This window comes from Geotrypetes seraphini, chromosome 2, assembly GCF_902459505.1.
Source record: "Geotrypetes seraphini chromosome 2, aGeoSer1.1, whole genome shotgun sequence".
NCBI lineage: Eukaryota > Metazoa > Chordata > Amphibia > Gymnophiona > Dermophiidae > Geotrypetes > Geotrypetes seraphini.
Window position 1 is genome coordinate 362,951,418 of NC_047085.1, and position 25,392 is coordinate 362,976,809.

Genomic DNA, 25,392 nt, shown 5'->3' on the forward strand with positions numbered 1-25,392 from the left:
CAGAATTTACAGTACAACCGCAATTACCATTGAAATCTACTTGGTGCCCTCCTGGTGTCGTGGATCCACACATACAGGCTTTTGAAAACCTCATATTAAAGGATGTAGGTAATTTGGAACATCAGCATTCCCCCTTCCGTTTTAATTTGTCGCGTTCACAGCAAATGGCTTTGAATTCTTTAGCCACAGACAATAGCATTGTTATAAGACCTGCTGACAAGGGAGGAGGAGTAGTCATCTTAGACACAGAACAATATGTGACAGAAGCCCATCGTCAACTGACAGATACCGCATACTATGAGGTTCTCCATCAAGATCCAGTAAAAGATATCCAGGATGTGATTTCATACCTTTTGGTGCAGGGGTTAGAGATGGGAGTTATAACTGAGAGGGAATATAGGTTTTTATATTGTAAATACCCAAAAATTCCAGTTATTTACTTTGTTCCAAAAATTCACAAATCACTGGAAAACCCCCCAGGCAGACCGATAGTTTCGGGTATAGGATCCATTTTGGAACCCCTGTCATCTATGTTGGACTCCTACCTCAAGGATCGGGTCCCCCTAGCTCCTTCATATGTATTAGATTCAGCAAGCATGATAAAATTTTTGGACACGTTTATCAACATTCCACATGGTGCCATATTGTTTACCTTGGACATCACCGCTTTATATACAAACATACCCCAATGTGATGCTATTATTATTATTAAGGAGGAACTTCAGATGTTGGCCATTTCTGACACTAAGATTAAATTTCTGACTAATTTGGCCTCAATCGCACTGGGTATGAACTATTTTAAGTTCGGTGATGTGTTTTACAAACAAATTAAAGGCACCGCTATTGGAGCTAAAATGGCTCCATCCATAGCCTGTCTCTATGTATCTAAATTTGAAAAAATATTTTTATATTCTTCAACACATTGGCAACATCTAATGTGTTGGAAACGATACATAGATGACATTTTTGGAATATGGACAGGTACCGTGGAAGAATTGGACCAATTTTTAGGATGGCTGAACAGCTGTGACGTCAATCTGCAATTTACTTTGACTAAAGATTACCATCAAGTACCTTTTCTGGACATTAGTATTCAGTTGATCAACGGCAATTTTAAAACAAGCATATACCGGAAACCTACTGATCGGAACAACCTCTTGCAATATGACAGCTTCCATCCAAAACATTTAAGGGATAATATTCCTGCGGGTCAATTTTTGAGACTCCGAAGATTGTGTACTTCCACACAGGACTATATTTCTAACGCAGAAGCTATGAAAGCCAGGTTTAAGGACAAGGGGTACCTAGTTACTGTCATAAACAAAGCATACAAGAGGGGTTTGTATGCCAACCGTTCTTTGTTGTTAGAGTCACGTCCTAAAAGTGATGAACAACCTTTAGTATGTGTCTTACCTTACTCTCACCTGGCGTTTCACATTAAACGTACCATTAAACAGCATTGGCACGTTATGCAGTACCACCCAGAGTTTCAGGAGCCTCCTCGTTTTGCATTTTCCAAAATTCAAAATCTGAAACAAAGATTGGTTCATTCCCAGTTTATACACCCCTTTCAGGAAACCACCACCATTACAAGGGGGCACAACGCATGCGGGCATTGCAAAATGTGTCAGCATAGTGTTTCTTTACAATATATGAACCTCACCATCAAAAGGAGACTCACTTTAACTGCTTCAGACTGCAACACAAAACAAGTTGTGTATATTATACAATGCCCCTGCGGGTTAAGATATGTGGGCTGCACAATTCGTAGTGTTAAGACCAGGATAGGTGAGCACATCAGTAGAATCAACTCGGGCATACTAGAAGCTCCCCTTGTGCAACACTGGACCCAACAGCGACACGAGATTGCTGACCTGAAATTTTCTGTGTTAGATACAGTAAACATTACCAGAGGGGGCGACACATCCAAACTTCTCTGGCGCAAAGAACAAAAGTGGATCTTTGAGTTAAACACGCTTCACCCCAATGGACTAAACAACGAGATCGAGTGGGTAGCTTTCCTGTGATTGCACTGTTTTCAACTCTCCCCTTATTGTTGCATTTTTTCAGTTTTCACAGTATTTTCATATTTATTCTTTTAATAAAAATAGTGGTTTTTCAATAACCTTTTTTCAATACACTTTAAACATAGTGACAGTGATTCATTTACAACCATAACCTTTTTGACGTCATGACGTCATCACGTCCCGTCGGAGGTCACCCCTCCTCCCCACTGCAGTATAAAATTGGTGGGTTGGTTAGCGGTCTCCGTCATTTGAAATCTCTGAAGTTGATAAACGGTATGTGAGTTTTTGCAGTGCTCTCTTCCTTCTCCTATCTTGCTAATAAGTAGTACAGTTTCCCCACATCGCATTATATGTGAGTTTTTTGCGTTGTGTGTGGTATTTATGAAATATTTATATCACTTTTCCAACGAGCAAGAGTTTTTTGTGCATAACAATCTTGAACAATTTTTGTCGACTTAGCAAAATTTATTTAAACAAACAAGATTTTTTACCAGTGGTCAGAAAGTGATGTTCTACAAAGCAAATGCAATGATTGGACGGTAAACTCTTGTTCCAAGGGGAGGTATCCACCTCCCCTTCAGAGTTTCACTTTTCTGAGCGTTTTTTAGGAGTCATTTGCTCTCTCCCCACTGGTATTCATTACCATTATAGTCAGTCTCTTATTTATTATCATAATCATTTTACTGACTAGTATTTACATATGAGTCCCTGTATGCTTTTCTAACGGTGCCCTAGACATTTGGCACTATGTCGGTTATAGTACAGAATCCTATGTCTTTGCAACAGAATGGAAGATAAGGTTCTTACCTCGTTAATCTTCTTTCTGTTATATGATATAGGATTCTGCACGGCCCACCCTGTGCTGACTTTTGATTCGCCTGATTTCTGTCTCGGACATTGACTGTATCTATCATGGAACTTCTTCTCCTGTCTTTAAGATTCAGTAGTGACTAAACTACAGGAGCATGGGGGACACCTTTTTCCTTTATTCTTTGGAGTTCTTATGGGTCCTCTTTGTTATACTTAACAGGTTGGTTCCTAGCTACTCATGTGCTTGATTTGTTGTTCACTGTTAATTGTTATTCATGGTTCTTTTGTCATAAGTTACAGAGCAGAACAGAATATGGTTTGTCTCCGGGGAGGTTTCCTGTGCCTCTCCTTCTCCTTTCTTCTGCTTCAGTAGAGTTTGATTGTTTTGGTACTAACTGAAGAGGGAGCTGTTATCTAGTGCAGATGGGGAGGAGTTGGAAGATTTGAATGACACCCTTCTGCAAAGTTTTCGACTAGGGGGAAGGAACAGCTACAGTACAGAATCCTATGTCTTAGAAGATTAATGAAGAACCTAGTCTTCCATTTGGATTATTTTTCCCAATGTACATCACTTTGGTTTTGTCCACGACTCCATATAAAATTTCATGTGCCACTTGAATGCTCAGTTTTCCAATTTCCTAAGGTTTTCCTGCAATTTTTTTTACAGCTGCTTGTGTTTTAACAACTTTGTTCTATTTTCCAGATCTTTTATAAATATGTTAAATAATGCTGGTCCCAGTACAGATCCCTGCAACACTCCTTTATTCACCCTCCTTCATTGAGAAAAATTTCCATTTATCCCTACCCTCTCTTTTTGTCCAAAAACCTGTTTCTAATCTATAACAGAATATTGCCTCCTATCCCATGACTTTTTAATTTTCTCAGGAGTCTCTCATGAGGAACTTTGTTGAAAGCTTTCTGAAAATCTCAATACACTACATCAGCCTGCTCACCTTTATCCATATGTTTGTTCACACGTTCAGAAAAATGAAGAAGGCTGATGAGGCAAGATTTCCCTTGGCTAAACCTATGTCATTAAAGCATGTTTGTCTACATGTGCCATAATTTTATTCTTTATAATAGATTTTACTATTGTGCCTGGGGCTGAAGTCAGGCTTCTGGTCTTTCATTTCTCAGATCATCCCCAGAACTCTTTAAAAAAATTGTTTTGCCCATGCCCACCACACTGGTATGCAGTGATGCTCGTGAATACTAAAAAAAACCTAGTCGTTGAGTAAAAATGTGTATTTTTATCTTGGCATTAATGTCTTCCTAAAAGGAAATCAATTACCAAGCTAAAAGTTTTGTAGAACCTTTAGCAAATTTATATCAGAAGATATACCAAAACAGATGGTTGTGATTTAATGATTAAAGGTTTTCTCCTCATATTAAAATGCTTTCAAGCAAATTAAATACCAGCAACAATGAGGTACATGTAGTGCTTCATGTTTCACCAGGGTGAATTTATTGCTTATTTGTGCTTGTAACATATTTAAGGGGGGAATTCATCAAAGGGCTAAGTGGGTTAGTGCATGTAGTTGCATTAACATGAGCTAATTTGATAGCGCTCTTTGATGAATTCCCCTCAAAGGAGCAAGATTATTACTACATAGAAAGAAAATGACCACTTGTGCATACAGATTTGCAATATCTAGTATAAGAGAATATTGGCCTAGGTTTGTTGATAGGTTTGTAATCAAAGTCTTCAAACTCCTTAGTTCTGACAGCCGCGGTAAACCCAAGAAGGGACGGAATTGGAGCAATTATCAGATCAAATGTGCTGTGGACCCATCATTTATGACTATCTGGCTAATTTTAATTACTTTTCCATCTTTCTATTATAGTTATGACCATGATTATCCTCATCATGATATTTTTCTTTTTATGGGGCTAAGTGGAAAGCAGTCTGAAAGTTCTCTCATTAAGGATTGTGCTGTGTCTGGGCCATCAGATATCTAATATAATAAAACCCTTACCCATGCATGCGTAGTTGAAATGGCGTGATCCCTGCCCCCGTGATTTGTGCCTCCATGGCCGTGTTCCATTTGCGGCGTGTGTGGTGGCTTGCGGCATGTGTGGTGCTTTCAGTGACGGCGAGAGCAACGGCAGGAGGGTTCACCGCCGAGAGCAACGGCAGGAGGGTGTCCTTCGGCCTGGACGAGGCCGACATGGTGCGGGTGCTGCGAGGCATCCGGTTGCTACTGCTACACGGGGAAGTGGAGGGGGAGAGGGAAAGAGGGCTGCTTTGGGGGGAGGGATGTGCTGGGGGGTAGGCAGCAATCTTGGTTTGCTCTGGGGGGGAGACAGAAGGGGGACCACGGAGAGATAGGCAGGCATGGCGCAACAGAGCGACAGGCAGAGGGCCAAGGAGAGAGACAGACAGAAAGAAATACAGACAAGGGGCCAGGGAGAGCACAGGCAGAAAGAATGACAAACAGACAGGGGGCCAGAGAGACAGACAGCCAGCGGCCAAGGAGAGAGAAAGAACATAAGAACATAAGAATTGCCACTGCTGGGTCAGACCAGTGGTCCATCATGCCCAGCAGTCCGCTCACGTGGTGGCCTTCTGGTCAAATTCCAGTGCCCTAACTCTCCAAGTACCGCTCCAGATATCTTGTATTCATGCATGAGATTTTTGTTACCGACATGCATCACTTTACACTTATCCATGTTGAACCTCATCTGCCATGTCGATGCCCATTCCTCGAGCCTGATATGTCATGTTGCAGATTTTTGCAATCCCCCTTCGTCTTCACTACTCTGAATAACTTTGTATCATCTGCAAATTTAATCACCTCGCTCATCGTACCTATGTCCAGATCGTTTATAAAGATGTTGAAGAGCACAGGTCCAAGCACCGAGCCCTGCGGCACCCCACTGGTGACACTCTTCGAGTCCGAGTATTGTCCATTTACCCCCAACTCTCTGTTTCCTATACTCCAGCCAGTTTTTAATCCACATGAGTATTTCACCCTCGATTCCATGGCTCGCAATTTTCCGAAGTAGTCGTTCATGTGGAACCTTGTCGAACGCCTTCTGAAAGACCAGATATACAATGTCGACCGGGTCGCCCTTGTCTGTCTGCCTGTTTACTCCCTTGAAGAAGTGCAGCAAATTTGTCAAACAAGATCTGCCTTTGCTGAAACCATGCTGGCTGGTCCTCATCAGACCATGTCTATCAAGGTGATCAATGATGTGGTCTTTTATCAGTGCCTCTACCATCTTTCCCGGTACCGAGGTCAGACTCATCGGTCTGTAGTTTCCCAGGTCTCCCCTCGAACCTTTTTTGAAGATCGGTGTAACATTTGCCACCTTCCAGTCCTCCGGAATCTTTCCTGATTCGATCGACAGATTGGCTATTAGTTGAAGCAGTTCAGCTATGGTCCCTTTCAGTTCCTTGATGACCCTCAGATGGATGCCATCCGGTCCCGTGGATTTATTGCTCTTAAGCCTATCAATCTGCCTGCATACCTCTTCTAGACTGACCGTTAATCCTGTCAGTTTCCAGTTTTCACTTCCAGCATATAGCCTGATGGGTTCCAGTATGCTGTTTATGTCCTCTTCGGTAAGTACAGACGCAAAAAAACGTGTTCAGTCTGTTGGCGATTGCTTTGTCCTCTTTTAGTGCTCCCTTTATTCCTTGGTTATCCAATGGTCCCACCACTTCCTTTGCAGATCGTTTCCCTTTAATATATCAAAAGAACAGCTTGAAGTTTTTCACCTCCTTGGCTATTTTTTCCTCGTAGTCTCTTTTGGCCCCTTTTACCACCTTATGGCACCTGCGTTGATGTTGTTTGTGCTTATTCCAGTTTTTGTCCGTTTTTGATCTTTTCCATTCCTTAAACAAGGTTTTTTTTTGTCTCTTATCGCTTCCTTTACCTCTAAAGAAAGACAGACAGGAGGCCAGGGAGAGACACAGACAGAAAGAATGACAGACAGGGAGCCAGAGAGACAGACAGCCAGTGGCCAAAGAGAGAGAGACAAAGAAAAAAATACAGACAGCGACCAAGGAGAGAGAGGGAAAGAATGACAGACAGACAGGGGGCCAGGGAGTGACACGGGCAGAAAGAATGACAGACAGACAGGGGGCCAGGGAGAGACACAGGCAGAAAGAATGACAGACAGACAGGAGGCCAGAGAGAAAGAAAGACAGACAGACAGCCAGCGGCCAAGGAGAGAAAGAAAAAGAAAGACAGACAGACAGACCAAAAGCAGCTAAGGAGAGAGAGAGAGAGAGAGAGAGACAGACAGAAAGCGGCCAAGGAGAGAGAGACGACAGAAAGAAAAATAGACAGACACATCTATTCTAGCATCCATTAATGCATTTTTTTTACATCATCTTTTCTATTAGAACATTGGCTTTTTGTACAGTTTTCCAGAATATGCGGCTATATATATAGACAGTTTGCTATACTAATCCCCTGTACCTGCAACTGCTTTGTAGTTTTGTGTATTATAGCCGTATAATTTTAATCAATTTAAAACTCCTGTAGATTCAAGTTTCAGGCAAAAGTAGGGAGAGAGAAAGAACAAAAAAAAAAAGCCTACAAGTCAGTTTACTGAAATGGTTTTGAAATAACACAACTTTAGTTCAGGATTTAATTCCTTCAGGTTTCAGCAAGGGGTATAAACTTCTAGAAAAAAAAATTATATAAGCCAGAGCTTCTGCTTTCTTAAATGTTTTATTTATAGGATTTTATTTTCTGTCACCCTAATTCCTCCTTCCTCCTAAAGTTGCAGAAAATTAAATTCTTAAGCAAAATTTGTTGCAATTAAATAGTAAACTGACTTGCCTGCTTTGATACTTTGTTTTTAACTTTGCCCCACTTCTGTCAAAAGTTAATCTGGCCTTGAATGTATAATGCCATTATACTTCCTTGCATGGAAATGCGTTGAAAATTAATGGTACAAGAAAGCTTTAATAGCATTCACTAAATATGTCTGTATTAGAACCTGTAAGAAAGTGATCATTGCTTGTGGAGGAGATGAATTACGTGTTCTTTTTCCTCTTTATGCCTTTTGTGTTTTTTCCTCCTGCAGAATGTATCTCCAGTTCCTAGACCTACAGATAATGTTAATGGAAGTGAAACAGCCAATCCTCAGGTAAGATGGACATATAGAAATTTATTGGATAAAATTTTTTGGGATTGATATAGTCAGAGTAATTTTAAGCAGGCATGAGAGAGGCTCCAGCCTATGCAGAGCAATCCAGTGATATTCAGCTCTCCCAGAGGAGGTAATTGCGGAATCCACTGTTCTAGGATTTAAGGGTAAGCTAGATGTACATCTCCTAATGAGTGGCATAGAGTGATATGGGGACTAAAACTATGCCAGGGTACACCTGGCGTCCGGGACCTCCGTGTGTGCAGATTGCCGGACTTGATGGACCTAGGGTCTGATCCGGAGATGGCAATTCTTATGTTCTTAAGTAGCACTTAACCGAATAGTGCCGCCGAATATCCCGTCTTACGGCGTAAGTCAAAACAAGCTATGATGTGGACAGTCTGGAGGTGGAGTTGGCATTTATGCAAGTAAGTGCCAATATTCAGCACTTAACTAGATAAGGTAAACGAATCGGACTGCTTAAAACACATTTTTATCTTTGTCTGGTTTCAGTATCTGATTAAGGTATAATTCCTATGAGTGTTGGAGCATTTACCTCACTGGCCTGCACTAAAAAACTCTAGTGCCGTTTAGTAAAACCCAGTGATAATGTAACATAATTATTGTTAAATGCATCAACATAAGAATAAATATCAAAATAGTGGAGTGGGCATATAAATTCACAAAATATTCAAAAAGGTTCTTCAACAAACTTCTCAAAACACTCTCTAAGACATGAAAAAAAGTTTGTATAAACATCCAATGTGCTAGCTGAAAAATAGTGTTGTAATAATGTTGGCAAAGTGGAAGACCTCAGACTCCTTTTCCCAGCTAACAATAGAGCAGCTTATGCTGATCAATTCAATGAGATATTCTGTCAATCATTGGTCTACCACCTCCCCCAAATATCAACTGTATCAAAATTAATGAATTGAAAAATCATAAAAAGAACTTAGCTTCTGATGATTAACTTTTATGATCACTAATCTCTGGTCACTGATCCCAACAGGGCCCGTTTCTCCCTAAAGCTTCGTCTGGAGATCAGAAAACACATTATCCCCATGTAGCCTCAGAAGATCAGAAGACACATTGTCCCCATGTAGCCCTGTTCCATATAATAAGATTGTGATATCTGCAGCGATCATTTTGCAATGCCAAATAGAAGCGTCAGCTATTCATACACTAAAAGGTTTAAATTCAAATGATTTCACGCGGAGGTTCGTCCTAATCCACGACTTGCCTGTCTGATCCATTGCTGTGAGAGTGACTCTCACATACACAGGGTCAGCAGGAGAAGCCCGAACAGGAGAGAGCAGGGGAAAGCCTCCTGCACTCAGCTGTTCGGGGCAGGAAACATTTTTTTAAATGGGCACAGGTGCTATGCGTGTTACACATACACAATATCTCTCCCATTAAAAAAATGAAAAGAAAAATAAGCGGCCCCTCCCCCTCACTGATGACTGTCTTCCCTGATGACACCTTACGAACACAGCACCGGGAATCTCCCCACCCCTCACTAGTGAAAATTGTCATGAGGGATCCCAATCCCTTCTGCCATGCTACCCACCCCCGTGCGAGAAAAAAAATGACATGGAGATGCTCACTCCCTCCTGCCATGCCGATCCTCCCCTGCAGCAGCGAAATGGTAGGAGGTGTGCCCACTTCCTCCTGCCATGGTGACCCCCTCTGCGAGAAAAAATAGGTAGGAGGGATGCCCACTCCCTCCTGCCAACAGAGGTCCCATCCAAACCATCTCCTACCCTCCCACTTCCACCTCCTCATGCATCACATGGGATACAGAGGCCCTTGGGAGGGGCCTTAGGCATCTGAGACAATCAGGGCCTTGTTCCCCTCCCCGTGCACTGAGGAGGGAAGACCCACCATTTTGGATCAGTGGGCCATGAAGGTGGAGGGACTGTGCTTTCTTTCTTCTTTTATCTTTGGAAAAAGGTAATAGGGGTTCAGGAGAGCATCTGGTGACAGGAGGGAATGGGCATCCCTCCTGCCTTTTTAAGGGGGGGGAGGAAGAAGCAGGGTAGGGGATGGTTCGGGGCCTGGGAATGGGCCTTCGGTGGCAGGAGGGAGTAGGCATCCTTCCTGTTTCACTGCTGCGGGGGGAGGTAGTCAGCATGGCAAGAGGGAGTGGACATCTTTCTTGCCATTTTTCTCTTGCACGAAGAGGGGGCGAATGGCAGGAGGGAATGGGCATCTCTCCTGCCAATTTTCGCTAGCATGGGGGGTGGGGGGAATCCTAGTGTCGTGTTTTTCCAGGATTGTTGAGGGGCCTTCATCGGTGGGTGGGGGTGGGGTGGCTTTTTTCTTTACTTTTCTTTTTTTTTTTTAGAGACATATATTATGTGTGTGTAACTCACTGAAAATATTTGTGCCATTAAAAAAATGTGCAGACCTGTCATTTTTTTCGGATCGCTATTGGTTTTTTAGGATCAGATTGCTTTTTTTTTTTTGTGGATAGCCAAGCAATGTTAGTGCATCAGTCACTTGGCTAGTTTACATGGGGTTTTAGCTAATTTGCATGGCCGGATCAGAAAATGGGCAATCGAGGGGAAAAACATGTGGTGAGCCATTTTGGGGCATTGGGTCGGCAAATGCGATCGTTGCTAAATATGTCAAAACAGATTTAGCGACGATCACTGGGCTTTAGTGCATCTGGGCCTCAGACGACTGGAGGCCAATTCTGGATCTAAATTCTGTCAATGTGGCTCTGAATGTGTCCTGATTCTGGATGGAAACCGCATGTTTGGTCATTCCCTTGGTGGCACCAGGATAATTTCTGACCTCTGTGGATTTGACGGGGGCTTATTTACATATTCTAATTTTTCTGGCACTCAGAAAGTTTCTGAGGTTCCATGTGTTGTGAACAACGTTTCCAGTTCTCAGTTCTCCTATATGGGCTAGTTACAGTGCAATGTTTGGTCATTCCCTTGGTGGCACCAGGATAATTTCTGACCTCTCTGGATTTGACGGGGGCTTATTTACATATTCCAATTTTTCTGGCACTCAGAAAGTTTCTGAGGTTCCATGTGTTGTGAACAACATTTCCAGTTCTCAGTTCTCCCATTTGGGCTAGTTACGGTGCCTTTTACTTTTACCAAGGTCATGGTTGTTCAAGCAGGTTCACAGAGGCAAGGGGTCTCTGCGCACAGTTCCCTCTTATCTGCTGAAGGTGGTTTTGGATTTCCATGTGAATCAGGAAGTCTGGCTACCTGCATTTCATCACATGGGTTCAAAGAAAAAAAACAAACAGTGTTTTGGCATTGCTGGATGTATGAAGAGCCCTTCTCCATTATCTCGAGGAATGCTTTTCACCTATCTGGGGAAGCCAGCCTCTAAGCTGCAATTGGCAGATGGATTTGTAAGGCGATTTCTTCAACATATATTGGGTATGGTAAGCAACCATAGATTACATTGAGGGCACATTTCATGGGTGGAGTCCTGGTCAATGTCACCCGAGGAGATTTGTAGAGAGGCTACTTGGTCCACACTTCATACATTCATGAAGTTCTACAGGGTAGACGTGGCACATATAGCTGCTGCCTTTGGGACTTCTGTGTTAGCAGTAGGGTCATTTGCCCCACTGGATTGCATTGGTACTTCCCACTATTTCAAGACTCTTATGCTTTTTGCACTAGAAGGGAAGATTAGGTTCTTACCTCAATAATCTTCTTTCTACTATAGTAGAAAGGCATATGAGTCTTGATGGTCCGCCTTATCATATATTTTTTTTGCCTGCTTACTTCTCAGACTTGACCTTCTTCTGTCAAAAGGGTCTGAAGAGTGATGAATACCTGGGATTTTTCCGCAGTGTCCAAAAGTGAACCTCCTTGAAGGGAGGTGCCTGGTGGTTGACACACTCCTGAATTAAAAAAAAAAAAATGCAAAAAAAAGTTTTAACATATTAGAGGTTATAAGAGCCATGTTATTGTTAGTGCTGGTTGCACTCAGATAGGTGATGTGTTGGGTTTTACTTTGTTTTTTCTTTTTGTTCTTATTTGACATGTTTGATAATTGACATCAGAGCAGATTTGGGCTGAATGGGGAGTTCACTGTTCCCACCCTCCTTATTTTTCTCTTTGTAGTGCTTTTCAACTGCTTTGGTACAAACTGAGGGACACAGAGCAATGTTTCAAGTTTCAAGTTTATTTCTGCATTTGATAAATCGCCTATTTCAATTTCTAGGCGATGTACATATTATAATAAAATATAAGTAAAGAGACTTAACATAGTAACAATAAATTCCAATTATGACTAACATGAGAGAGAGGGTAGCGGGTATAGTTACATTATCGGGTATGGTGAGTAAGAGGAAAAAACAAAAGGTAGGGTAGAATTTTACCAAAGCACATTTCGTAAGTAATAGTTAAACATATACTAGATGTTAAAAGCATCCTTAAATAAATAAGTTTTTAAAAAGTTTTTGAATGTTGCTATATCGCGTTCTGTCCTAATATACTGGGGGAGAGTGTTCCACCATTGTGGTCCCGCAACAGTGAACATATCTGCTCTTCTCGTCCCTATAATTTTTAAAGAAGGCACTGTTAATAAGCTTTGATCGGATGAACGCAGAGATCGTTGGGTTTTATAAGGAATCAATGATTTAGATATAAATTGCGGTTCACTGGATGCTAAGGTCTTAAAGATTAGAAACATTAGTTTATACAGGATCCTATGACTAATTGGTAGCCAATGTGCGTCTATCAATAATGGGGATACGTGATTGAATTTTTTAGCGTTGTAAATTAATTTAATGGCCGTATTCTGGATAATTTGGAGTCTCCTTTTTTCTTTTTGGGTAATATTTATAAGTAAGGCATTACAATAGTCGATTTTTGCTATAATGAAGGAGTGGATCAATATCTTTAAAGATGATGGGTTAAGAAATTTGGCGATGGATCTTATCTGCCGTAATTTGAAAAAACAATTTTTAACAGTAGAAGAAACATGTTCATGGTAGGTTAGTTTATCATCAATAAGTACTCCGAGGATTTTAATTGAGGGTACCATACTAACTGGTATGTTATTAAGAAAAAACGGATTTATGAGTGAAATGTCTTTTTTCCAGTTAAATAGAATAGATTTAGTCTTGTTAATATTTAAGGCCAATTTGTTTATATTCAACCAGTTTTGTATTTGCTCTAATTTTTGATTTATGGAAGAGATATCTGTGTTACTTTCAGGATCTAAAGGATGTATCAGTTGTATATCATCTGCGTATGTCAGGAGGTAGAGCTAAAAAATATTGATGACCTCTTCTATACAAACTCGCAAGTAGAGGTGAATAACCTACTGGTTCAAGACTCATATGCCTTTCTACTAGAAATAAGATTATTGAGGTAAGAACCTAATCTTCCCTTCTCTTTCGCTTGCTGTGACCAGCCCAGAGAGAAAGGATATAAGTGAGTTGCTGCCATTTCCTGATTCCTGTGCAGAATTCTGTAGAGGAACATTCTGTGTAAATTCTATATTATGCAGGTGCTTAGAATTCTCTCAGGGGTAAATATATGAGTGCCATATACTATGGGACTCTTGAAGGCTGATAACTGTGAAATGCCAGATGCCTTTCTTTCATTGATCTGTAATAGACCAACAAAATTTGTACAGCATATGTCAAATAGAATAAATTAGTTACATGGAATACTGTAATCCTAAAGCCTTTATAGCCTGCATGCTTAAATTTGCTCTAAAATTTCTTCCTCTTAGCATCCAGGAACAGAACATTCAGATGATAAAAAAAATCAGTTTCTAAGGAAAAAATAGAGGAGTAAAATTGCAAACAAAATAGTAGGGATTGCTTCTGTAAAAATTGTAAACAAATGACTTTCCATGAACCTTGTTAAAATCTTTGTGTTCTTCAGAAAAGTGATGTGCATTCATTTGCACAAAGGCTTCACCTGCGGGTGCCTTCCATGGAGTCTCTCTTTCGAAGTCCCATGAAAGAGTCCCTCTTCCGCTCTTCTTCCAAAGAGTCTCTGGTACGGAGTGCCTCCAGGGAATCCCTGAACCGGCTAGACATGGAGAGCCCTGGTCCAATGTTCGATCCCCCATCAGACATTGAAAGTGAGGCAGAGGAAGTGCCAGGAAGTCTGGATGGTCTGAGCAAGGAGCAAATTTTCCAGAGATTACGGCAGATGGAACGCAGCCTGGGAAACTATAGAGGGAAATACTCTGAGGTAGGTCTGTGATTCCCAAACAATAACAAATTGTTAGTACTATCTTAAAATCTTTTTTTCTTGGTATCCATATTACATTACTAAGGCTAAAATGATAAATTTCCACCACTGCCATTATGAAATTATAAATTCCTTATCTTTCTGCTAGACAGTACAGACAAGTGAGTTTTGTTCCCCTACATGCAGATGGAAACAGAACAATGACAAGTGATGTCATCATCAGTATAAGTGATGGTGCAGCATTAGAACTTGCCATTTTCTCTGTTTCCAGCAAATGGTAAAATGGACTGGGGCAGCAGAGTGACCTTTTGGTTTGATGGGCCTGGCTCCCTAGGACACATTCAACAACCTTTAGCCCCATGGTTGAGTATTTGGCCAGAAGAGATGACCTCCATGAGCTCAAATTGTTGATCCTTCACTTGGTGATGTAGTGGTCCCATGTGGCAGAGCTGGAAGAGGGATCCAGACGTTCCAAGCTTTAACCTCCAGGTCTTTGCTTGGTATAGTATGGGGAGAGTGTGGCGCAGTGGTTAAAGCTACACCATCAGCACCCTGAGGTTGTGGGTTTGAATTCACACTGCTCCTTATCCTGGATAAATCACTTAATCCCCCCATTACCTCAGGTACATTAGTTAGATTGTGAGCCCACCAGGACAGACAGGAAAAAATGCTTGAGTGCCTGAATAAATTCATGTAAACCGTTCTGAGCTCCCCTGGGAGAACAGTATAGAAAATTGAATAAATAAATAAATTATGAGTGTTCTCTACCTTCATCTGCTGGTTGAGGAACATAACACCCTTGTCTAGACTGGTTTAGCAGAACTCAAAGAAAGGAAATTAGGCAAAATCAAATTTCACCTTACTCTTTTTGTGAAATCTTTTAAGGAAAATCTGTGAAGAAAAGTGGATTATGTCATAGTTCCATTTCATACAGATTTCTTTAGAATCTTTTGCCCGGATTCTGTAAACAGCATCTAAATTGGCCGGTGCCTAGAAAAATGGCGCTAGCTGTGTGTCAATCATGCTTAGGTGCCATTTGCAGAATCACACCTATGTAAAAAAAAAAAAAAAATGTAGGCACTGGAAATTTAGGTGAGGGTTTTAAAGGCCTACATTTCAGGTGCCTAAGTTTTTGGAGAATGGCATTTAACAGCGCTTAAGGCATGCTCCGTCTATAAAAATACCTACATTTTATAGAATTGGAAAGGCACCTGTCATCCATTAAAATTTTTTTTTTCCAATTATTGAACCTTTTAAAGTGATTATACCAATTAAACCCCCCCTTTTACAAATCAGCGCAAGCATTTTTAGCATCGGGTAGTGCGCTGAATGCTCTGAACTGCTCTGAACTCTATGAGCGTCAGAGTAGCGCTGGAATTCTATGAACGTCAGAGTAGTGCAGAGCATTCAGCATGCCGGCTGGCGCAAAAAAAATGCTTGCACGGTTTTGTGAAACGGGGGTAAGTTAGGCGCCCTTTAGAGAATCTGGCCCTTTGTGCTTTGGACCAGATTTGCACTGTCTGGTTTCTTAAAGCTGGTGGTTTTAGTTCCAGATGTAATTCAATGACTTTTTTGTCCGTTTCATATTTTTTTATTTTCTCTTTAGTTCGGGCCTTGTGCCCCAGTTCAGCCTTCGGGTGTCGACTTTGATTGTTTTTCTCTCTTTTCAGTGGAGCAGCCATTGAATCATTAGATTTTGCTGCTGAAATATTTCCTCTGATGTCGAAGCCTTCCAGTGAGTTCAAGAAGTGCACTCGTCGTAACTGGGCCATTTCTCTTACTGATCTGCACAAGTGGTGCATTCAGTGTCTTGGGCCAGAGCATCGAGTAGACTCTTGTATCCACTGCCTCATGTTACAAATTTTGTTTTTAAGATTTCACCCAAATGTTGAGCCTGGTGCGGGCTTTTTTATGGTTTGCGTTTGCCTTTCTTGTGACATCATTTTCAGTATACTAATTATTTTCCAGCGGTCCTCCCTTACTGTTCCATTACACGTTATATTGCTGCATAGACACAGCTTACATTTCTTCTTATTTTTTAAATATAGCTTGTTTGGTCCCATAGTCTTCTTTTTATTTTTAACACTTGTGTGTTTGCTCTCATTATCCCAGGACAAGCAGGCAGCATATTCTCACATGTGGGTGACATGTGCGGACAGCCTCGCAAGAAGACTTTCTTGTAAAACTTTAGAAAGTTTGCGACTTCTGCATCACGCATGCGTGTGTGCTTCCCGCCTGCTCAGTTTTCTGCAAAGCCGAGAAGTCCTTGTTTTGACGCTCTGCGCTAGACTTAGTTCTACTTTTGCCTTCTCTCACCATGGCTCGTGTATTTTCTTTACAGGATCACTGTGTTTATTGTGTGTTTCTTTTTTCTTAAAAAAAAATAATACATTTTTTTCTTTTTCCTTTTGTGTCACAGCGGGGCTTTACTCGCAGCCTCAGCTGCCGGGCTTCGATTTAGCCGCAGCTGTTTTTCATTCTGTGTCCTGGCTGGTTACAGGCTTCAAGAAATGTAGCCGGTGCCAGCGCTTGATCTCCCGCACTGACCCACACAATTGGTGTGTACATTGCTTAGGACCTGACCATCATCCGGAATCGTGTGTCTGCTGTGCTACGCTTCAAACTCGAGCCCTTAAGCATCGTCGAGTTCAGGTAGAAAAAATATTCGGCAGCATGGATAGGCCTTTACCTAAGGCCCTGACCTCGACTTCAACCCCAAATCCAGTGCAGTCTTCTACGGGGCTACCTTTCACCTCAACCTTGACCTTGATCAAACTTTCCTCGTTTGGGAAGTCCTCGTCTACTTGGAAATCAACTAAATCTTCTCCTGAGGAACCGTTATCCTCACTGTCTCCCTCAAGTAAGGTAGCTAAGCCAATGTCACCCTTAGAACCGGTGGTTATGAAGCTCCCCAAGAAACATGTCTCAAAATCGAGACATCGTTCTTCCTTGAGGTCATCTTTCTTGGAGACTATAGCCACACCAAATGCACCTGATTCAGTGGTCTCGGTGCCAGTTTTGCAGAATATGTTGGAGACTATTCTGCATCAGGAGTTTGGTAACATGCTTGTCAAATTGACTCCTGTCTCGACTCTGCTTCCTGCAGTCTAGCCTGAGCACTCAGCAATATTACAAGGAGTCGTGTCCTTGGTAGTCCCTCGAGCTCAACCTAGTCACTCTGTACAAGAAGTCGAGTCCTTAAGAGTGCCTCGAGATGAATCTGCACACTCTATTCAAGTGTTATGCCTATGGCCAGGGCATGGTGTGTATGACGTATGTGACACAAACAACTTCAATTCTTGTTTTAACTCTCTGTATCTTTTTCAACTTTCAACTTGCTTTCGTGAGAGCATATTTGAGAGCATATTATGGGCTTCTCCTGTGCTGTTTCATGTTAAAAGGATTCTCATGGTACTGTGATAAGGATTGAGTTCGAGCAGCAGTTAACATCCCAGCTATGAGAGCTGTGAGATAAGAGAGACACCTGTTATTTATTGCAGAAGCTGCATTGTGAGAGACAGACTTGCAAAATTCAGCACTTTCTGTGCTATATAAGACTGAGAGTCACATCCTAGAATCCAGAATCTAGCTGCAGCCAAGGGGAAGTCCCGTGTACTGTACCGACCCATCAATCGACTGGATTCTCCGATTGTGAGGGCGGACAGGGTAGACATGGTGATGTTTTTATTTATTTATTTATATATATATATATATATATATATATATATATATATATATATATATATATATATATATATATATATATATATATATATATCTGTATTATCTGATGTTTATCTGATGCAATAAAATATCATATTCCTCTGATGCTTTCTTTGGATGTTACTATTGCACACCCTTGTTAGATAGATACGTGGCATTACAACAAGGAGTTGAGTCCTTGAGAGTGCCTCGAGATGAATCTGCACACTATCCAAAGAGCTGAGTCCTTAAGAGTGCCTCGAGATACCTCGTTACAAGGAGCTGAGTCCTTTTTGCCTCGTACTCTGGCTTCCAGTCCTACCTCTTCACATAAGGCATTGCCCTTCTCGAGGCACAGGATGAGGACACCTCGACAATCATCTTTCAGACTGGATCCGACTCAATCATGGGACCGTGATTCAAGGCATTCTTCTCCACATCATCTGTCGAGGCATTCATCGAGGCCCAGTTCTTCTCGAGACAGGTCTCATTTCTGGAACCTCACCACTCGTCGGTTGAGTTCTTCTCCTGCGAGATTCTCTTCACATTCCAGAAGTGGCTCATCTTTGCCTTTGGACTCCGAACGCCATAGAAGCTCCACCTTCGTTCTCTGCTAAGAGAGGTACCTCGAGGGGTTCTCAATCTCCTTCTCCTCAATGAGGTTATACCTCTTCAGACCAGGTATCCTTTACCAAGTTTCTCTGCAAAATGAGTAAGGATCTTAACATCTCTTTAAAATCTGACTCAAAATACTCTTAAGGAGTATCTGGAAGAACTAGGAATGCCTCATCCTCCTAGGGAGTCTCTCAAATTATCCATAAATGGCATTCTTTCTCAATCTTTCAAGAGAAATCTTGAGACACCATATTCTGTTCCTGCTGTGTCAGTAAAGTTGGAATCTCGATATTGAATGATCTACTGTAAGGGATTTGAGAAGTCTCAATTATCCCATCAGTCTCTTCTTATGGAATCTTCTTTAAAAAGATCCAAACCTGCCAAGGTTTATGCCACTGTCCCGTTGGAAGAGAGGACAGGACTATGGACAAGTTTGGTTGTCAGTTGTATCAAAATTCAATCATGACAACCCGAGTTTTGAACTACAATTTTGGTCTTCACATCTTATCTCGAGCATTTGGTTAACGCCATGCCTGATTTTTTTCAAATATCTTCCCTAACATCGACTTTCAGAGTTTCAACAATTACACAACACTCTGGGTCAACTTCGCATGCATCTCGTTCAATCTGCCTATGTTTGTTTGAACTGTCCTCTAGAGTCACTGCTTTTTTGGTAGCCATACAACATCTTGCCTGGCTTCGCACTGTGAACATTAACCCGAATCTGCAAGATCGACTGGCTAACATCCCATGCCAGGGTAATGAGTTGTTTGATGACTATTGAAGCAGCTATCAAGCGTTTATCTGAGCATGAGAAATCCTTTGCTTCCATCATTAGATCAAAGCAAAAGCCTTCCACTGCCAAAGGTTATAGGCATGTTCCATCCTACCAGAGGCGTTTTCCTCAGAAGATAGCTCCTTATTCAAGGCTGCCTCCTAAGAAACAACAACAGCAGCAGCAGCAACAATGATAGCAAAAACATCAGACTCCTGCTGCACCCAAGGCTTCTCAGTATTTTTGACCATCTCACACAGAGCATAACCTCAGTCGTTCTGCCTCTGTCCTCTCCTCTTCCTATAGGTGGCCGTCTCCATCTTTATTACCACTGATGGGAGTTCATTACATCTGACCTCTGGTCCTCTATATCATCAGGAAAGGTTACTCTCTTCATTCCATCCAGATTCCTCCAGATCTTCCCCCAAGAGAGTATCCTTCCAATTCATCCCAGACCACCCTTCTTCTTCAGGAAGCACAAGCTCTGCTTCATCTCCGTGCCATCGAGGAAGTTCCCCTGGAACAGCAGAGCAGGGGATTTTACTCCCGTTACTTCCTAGTTCCAAAGAAGACGGGTGATCTGTGATCTATTTTGGATCTCAAAGCACTCAACAAATTTCTTGTCAGAGAAAAATTTCAGATGCTGTCTCTAGCATCCTTGTATCCCCTTCTAGATCAGAATGATTGGTTATGCTCTCTGGACCTTAAAGAGGCTTATACTCACATTCCCATTCTTCTAGTCTCTCGCAAGTTCCTCAGATTTCGAGTGGGAAATCATAATTTTCAGTACAGAGTGCTATCCTTCGGCCTGGCATCATCTCCCAGGGTCTTCACCAAGTGCCTAGTGGTGGTAGCAGCAGCTCTGCGCAACCATGGTCTTCAGGTTTTCCTGTACCTGGATGATTGACTCATCAAGGATTCAACATCTCAGGGGGTTATTGTAGCGACCCAACGGACTACTTGGTTCCTCCAAAGCTTGGGGTTCGAAATCAACTTTCCAAAATCCCAACTACAGCCCTCTCAGACTCTACTGTTCATCGGAGCTGTACTGGACACTGTGAAACTCAGAGCATTCCTTCCTCAACAACGTCAGGATGTTCTCATTCAACTTTTCACAAAGTGTTATCTCTCACTTCACTTTCAGCGAGACACATGCTGGTTCTCCTAGGTCACATGGCCTCTACAGTTCACGTGACTCCTTTTGCCAGACTTCACCTACGAATTCCTCAGTGGACACTGGCTTCTCAGTGGGTGCAGGCTTTCGACCCACTCTCTCAGCACATTACAGTGACTCCTTCGTTGAGACAGTCTCTCCACTGGTGGATGCTCTTTTCCAATCTTTCCAGAGGTTTACTGTTTCATACGCCCCCTCATCAGAAGGTCCTCACGACAGATTCCTCGACCTATGCTTGGGGGGCTCATCTCGATGGTCTCCATACTCAAGGACATTGGTCCAACATAGATTGTCAGTGTCACATAAATCTGTTGGAACTCAGAGTGATCTTCAATACTCTCAGAGCTTTTCAGCATCTTCTCCATGATCAAGTAGTCCTCGTTTGGACAGACAATCAAGTTGCCATGTACTACGTCAACAAGCAAGGAGGAACAGGATCTCTCCCTCTTTGCCTGGAAGCTCAGAAGGTTTGGAATTGGGCAAACCTTCACAACACCTTTCTGAAAGTGGTATATATTCAAGGTGAGAAAAACTGTCTGGTGGACAAATTGAGTCGTCTTCTGCAACCTCACGAATTCCTCGCCTCTCCATCACATTTTTTCTCAGTGGGGGACTCCTCAGATAGATCTCTTTGCGTCTCCCCACAACAACAACCTCTCTCAGTTCTTCTCCAGGATATACTCTCATCGCCTTGAGGCAGATGCTTTTCTTCTGGAATGGACGAATCAGTTTCTGTATGCATTTCCTCAATTTCCTCTCATTCTCAAGACACTCGTCAAACTCAAACACGAACATGCTACCATGATTCTCATAGCTCCTTGGTGGCCCAGACAACCGTGGTTCTCCCTTCTACTTCAACTCAGCAGCAAGGAGCCACTACTTCTACCAGTTTTTCCCTCTCTGCTTACACAGAGTCAGGGATCTCTACTTCATTCCAACTTGCAGTCTCTATACCTGACAGCTTGGTACCTCTCATCCTAATTGCCATGCTAGAGTTTTCTCAATCTGTTAACGACATTTTAGAGGCTTCTAGGAAGCCTACCACTAGGCACTGTTACAACCAGAAATGGACTAGGTTTTCTGCTTGGTGCACCATTCATCACAAGGAGACTCAATCTACCTCCTTGTCTTCTGTTTTGGATTACATAAGAACATAAGAATTGCCGCTGCTGGGTGAGACCAGTGGTCCATCATGCCCAGCAGTCCGCTCACGCGGTGGCCCTCTAGTCAAAGACCAGCACCCTAACTGAGACTAGCCATACCAGCGTACGTCCTTGTTCACCAGAAACTTGTCTAACCTTGTCTTGAATCCTTGGAGGGTGTTTTCCCCTATGACAGACTCCGGAAGAGCGTTACAGTTTTCTACCACTCTCTGGGTGAAGAAGAACTTCCTTATGTTTGTACGGAATCTATCCCCTTTCAACTTTAGAGAGTGGGCTCTCATTCTCCCTACCTTGGAGAAGGTGAACAACCTGTAGTTTCCCAGGTCTCCCCTCAAACCTTTTTTGAGGATTGGCGTAACATTCGCCACCTTCCAGTCCTCCGGAATCTTTCCTGATTCGATAGACAGATTGGCTATTAGTTGAAGCAGTTCAGCTATGGTCTCCTTCAGTTCCTTGATGACCCTCGGATGGATGCCATCCGGTCCCGGGGATTTATCGCTCTTAAGCCTATCAGACTGCCTGCATACCTCTTCTAGACTGACTGTTAACCCTGTCAGTTTCCCGTCACTTCCAGCATATAGCCTGATGGGTTCCGGTATGCTGTGTATATCCTCTTCGGTAAACACATACGCAAAAAATGTGTTCAGTCTGTCGACGATTGCTTTGTCCTCCTTTAGTGCTCCCTTTATTCCTTGGTCATCTAATGGTCCCACTGCTTCCTTCGCGGGCCGTTTCAATTTATCTCAATCAGGTCTCAAATCTACATCCATTTGAGTTCATCTCAGTGCAATTGCTGCTTTTCATCAGCCTATTGAAGGGAAACCCCTTTCTGCTCATCCTGTGGTTTCCAGATTTATGAAAGGACTTTAAAATATCAAGCCACCTCTCAAACTGCCTCCGGTGGTTTGGGATCTCAGTGTTGTTCTTGCTCAATTGATGAAACCTCCTTTTGAATCAATGACTTCGACTCATCTGAAATATCTCACTTGGAAAATGGTCTTTCTCATTGCTCTCATGTCTGCTCGCAGAGTCAGTGAGCTTCAAGCTTTAGTAGCGGACCCACCTTTCACAGTCTTCCATCATGACAAGGTGGTCCTCCATACTTATCCTACATTCTTACCAAATGTGGTTTCAGAATTTAATCTCAACCAATCCATTGTATTTCCAGTGTTTTTTCCAAAACCTCATTCTCATCCTGGAGAAACAGCTCTTCATACTTTGGACTGCAAGCATGCTTTGGTTTTTCTTTGCAACGCACTAAGCCACATAAATCTGCTCCTCAACTTTTTTGTCTCCTTTGATCCAAATAAGTTGGACATCGAATTTCCAAGCACACCATCTCCAATTGCATCTCTTTCTGCTATGCTCAGGCTGGACTGCATCTTACAGGGTCGAGTCATAGCCCATAAAGTCAGAGCCATGGCGGCATCAGTAGCTTTCCTTAGATCTACTCCTATTGAGGAAATCTGCAAAGCTGCCACTTGGTCTTCGGTTCATACATTCACCTCTCATTATTATCTGGATTCTTTCTCCAGACGGGATGGCCATTTTGGCCAGGCAGTTTTACAAAATTTATTCTCCTAAATTGCCAACACTCCCACCATCCCATTCTGGTTAGCTTGGAGGTCACCCACATGTGAGAATATGCTGCCTGCTTGTCCTGGGATAAAGCAAAGTTACTTACTGTAACAGGTGGTATCCAGGGACAGCAGGCAGATATTCTCACAACCCACCCACCTCCTGGTTGGCTTCTTAGCTAGCTATCTGAACTGAGGTGACGCTGAGGAGATGCACACTCTACATCGGGTGGGAAGGCACTCACGTATGTGTTATCCTTCAATTACAAGTGCCTCATTGTTAACTCTGAATTCACAAAGTGAAGGAGTGTCCTGGATTGGAGGAGTGGCCTAGGAGCTGCTGCCTCAGCACTTTGAGGTTGTGGGTTCAATCGACTTGAATTTTCTGTATTTATTTTTTGGGGGTTTATCTGGTCCATGGTTGTATACCGTATTTCCCCATATATAGGCCACGGCCTATTCATGAGGATTACAAACCTGTGTATGGTGTGGCCTATGTATCAATTTTAAATCATCCCCCCACCCCTGTACCTTTTTCGGAGCCCCCTCGCTGGATGGCGGACAGCGCATGGCTCGAATCTCCAGCAGTGCAGGGGAGCTGCGATCTCTTCGGCATCCGGCCTGCTCCCACACCGCTTGCTGAATGGCTGACATCAGTTCTCGCAAGTCTCGCAATAGCTGACATCAGCTATTCAGCAGGCGGTGCGGGGGCAGGCCGGATGCCAAAGAGATCGCGGCTGCCCTGTGCCGCTTGAGATTCGAGCCGTGCACCGTCCAGTGATGGGGTTTCGAAGGAGGTACCGGGGGGGGGGATGATTGAAAAAGGCAGGGGAGATACCGGAAGATAAGCTACGGCTAATACCATAGGGAGGCTTATCTTCCATTTTTTTAAACATAGGTTGCCCTTTTCTGTGGCCTATACATGGGTGCGGCCTATGCAGAGGGGCGGCCAATATGCTAGGAAATAGGGTACACCTCCTTGATTCAACCCGGGATCTGCAGCTACACTCCAGGCACCCATATTACTCACATATACATTTAACAACCCCTACCACTGAACAAAGTTCCCAAAGTACAAAATTAGTCCCCAGTTTTCTCTTTATGTCTTCTGTTTTGGCTCTAAATGCAGCAAACATTCTAGTATGCTCTCCTTGTCCTGGAGGCAGTCTTAGACTTTGGCCTCAAATACCTGCATCTGTTCTCTTGTCAGTGAAAAGTTGGTTTCAGCTTCCTGAGATCCAGTAATAAAGTTGCTCTCTGAAGAGCCATTTATGTTTAGCATTTCCATTCAGGAGTCATCCTGTAACTTGACTTACGTAAATGCCCTTATTATGGCGCTGTTCCAAGTTCCTGTTGGCTGCTACAGATCTCATCAGTTCTTTGATAGTTCTCTCAGCTCTGTTCTCTGCTGTGCTTATGTTCACCAAGAATTTTTCAACAGCCTTCTTTAAAGTCAGCTTTTTATATATTCTGTTCTCAAAAATAATTATTGTTGGGTATCAGATGTCTGGTTAAATGCCTTTCATCAACAAGGCCTGTTTCGTACTTCAGAAGATCCTTCTTTCTAACTATTTTAGCACTTGGCTCTAGAAACACTTGGACTTCTGATTTTTACAGACCACATACCTAATTTTCAAATCTTATTTATGTTATACTGAAAGTGCAGCAGGCATATAATTATAGCTCAAGACACTTTCTTTCTCCTGTTATGTTTCTCCTCGTTTCTCTGTGTGATCTCTCAATTTGATATACCGGTAATCAAAATTGTACTTTGTATGTGCAGTTGATTTCATTCAAGGTGTGTGTGGCTGGTTTGATATCACCTAACCCATTAAAGATATGGGAAAAGAGCCAGCCGTTCATCTGCTTCTGAAGTAGGGTTAGTCTTGAGCTGGCAAAGCACTTCTGAAAGTGAGTTTAGTGTGTGGGGGGCTGCTTCTGAGATGACTTGCTGGTGGATGTCCTATGTGATTTTGATGGATGGGAGTGTATGGTTAAGGATGTTTCTTGGAAGGATCTTAGGGGTCTGTTCTTCACGTACTCTGGCCTACTTTCTCTTTGTCTTGAAAAACAATTTGGATGGAACACTCCTGCATCCCTCACTCATCTCTTCCAAATTAAAACATACATGAGGTTCCTTTTAAGTGAGTGATTTCCAAACTTTTTACTATGGCAGAGTCCCAAACTTTTTATTTTTTTTTTTTTTTTTAAGCTCTGGCACACTAAATGGAGTAAATGTTTTTTGTGGTATTATAATT

At 42.4% G+C, this 25,392-nt stretch overlaps 1 protein-coding gene across 6 annotated transcripts in view; it reads left to right on the forward strand.

Moving 5' to 3' along the window:
• Positions 1-25,392, forward strand: part of GOLGA4 (golgin A4) — a 318,629-nt gene that overhangs the window by 77,899 nt on the left and 215,338 nt on the right. For all 6 annotated transcript variants that reach the window (XM_033930559.1, XM_033930558.1, XM_033930557.1 and 3 more), the window contains exons 3-4: positions 7,878-7,940; positions 13,814-14,128. In XM_033930559.1, coding sequence (XP_033786450.1) covers positions 7,878-7,940; positions 13,814-14,128 — 378 coding nt within the window. The remainder of the gene's footprint in view (positions 1-7,877; positions 7,941-13,813; positions 14,129-25,392) is intronic.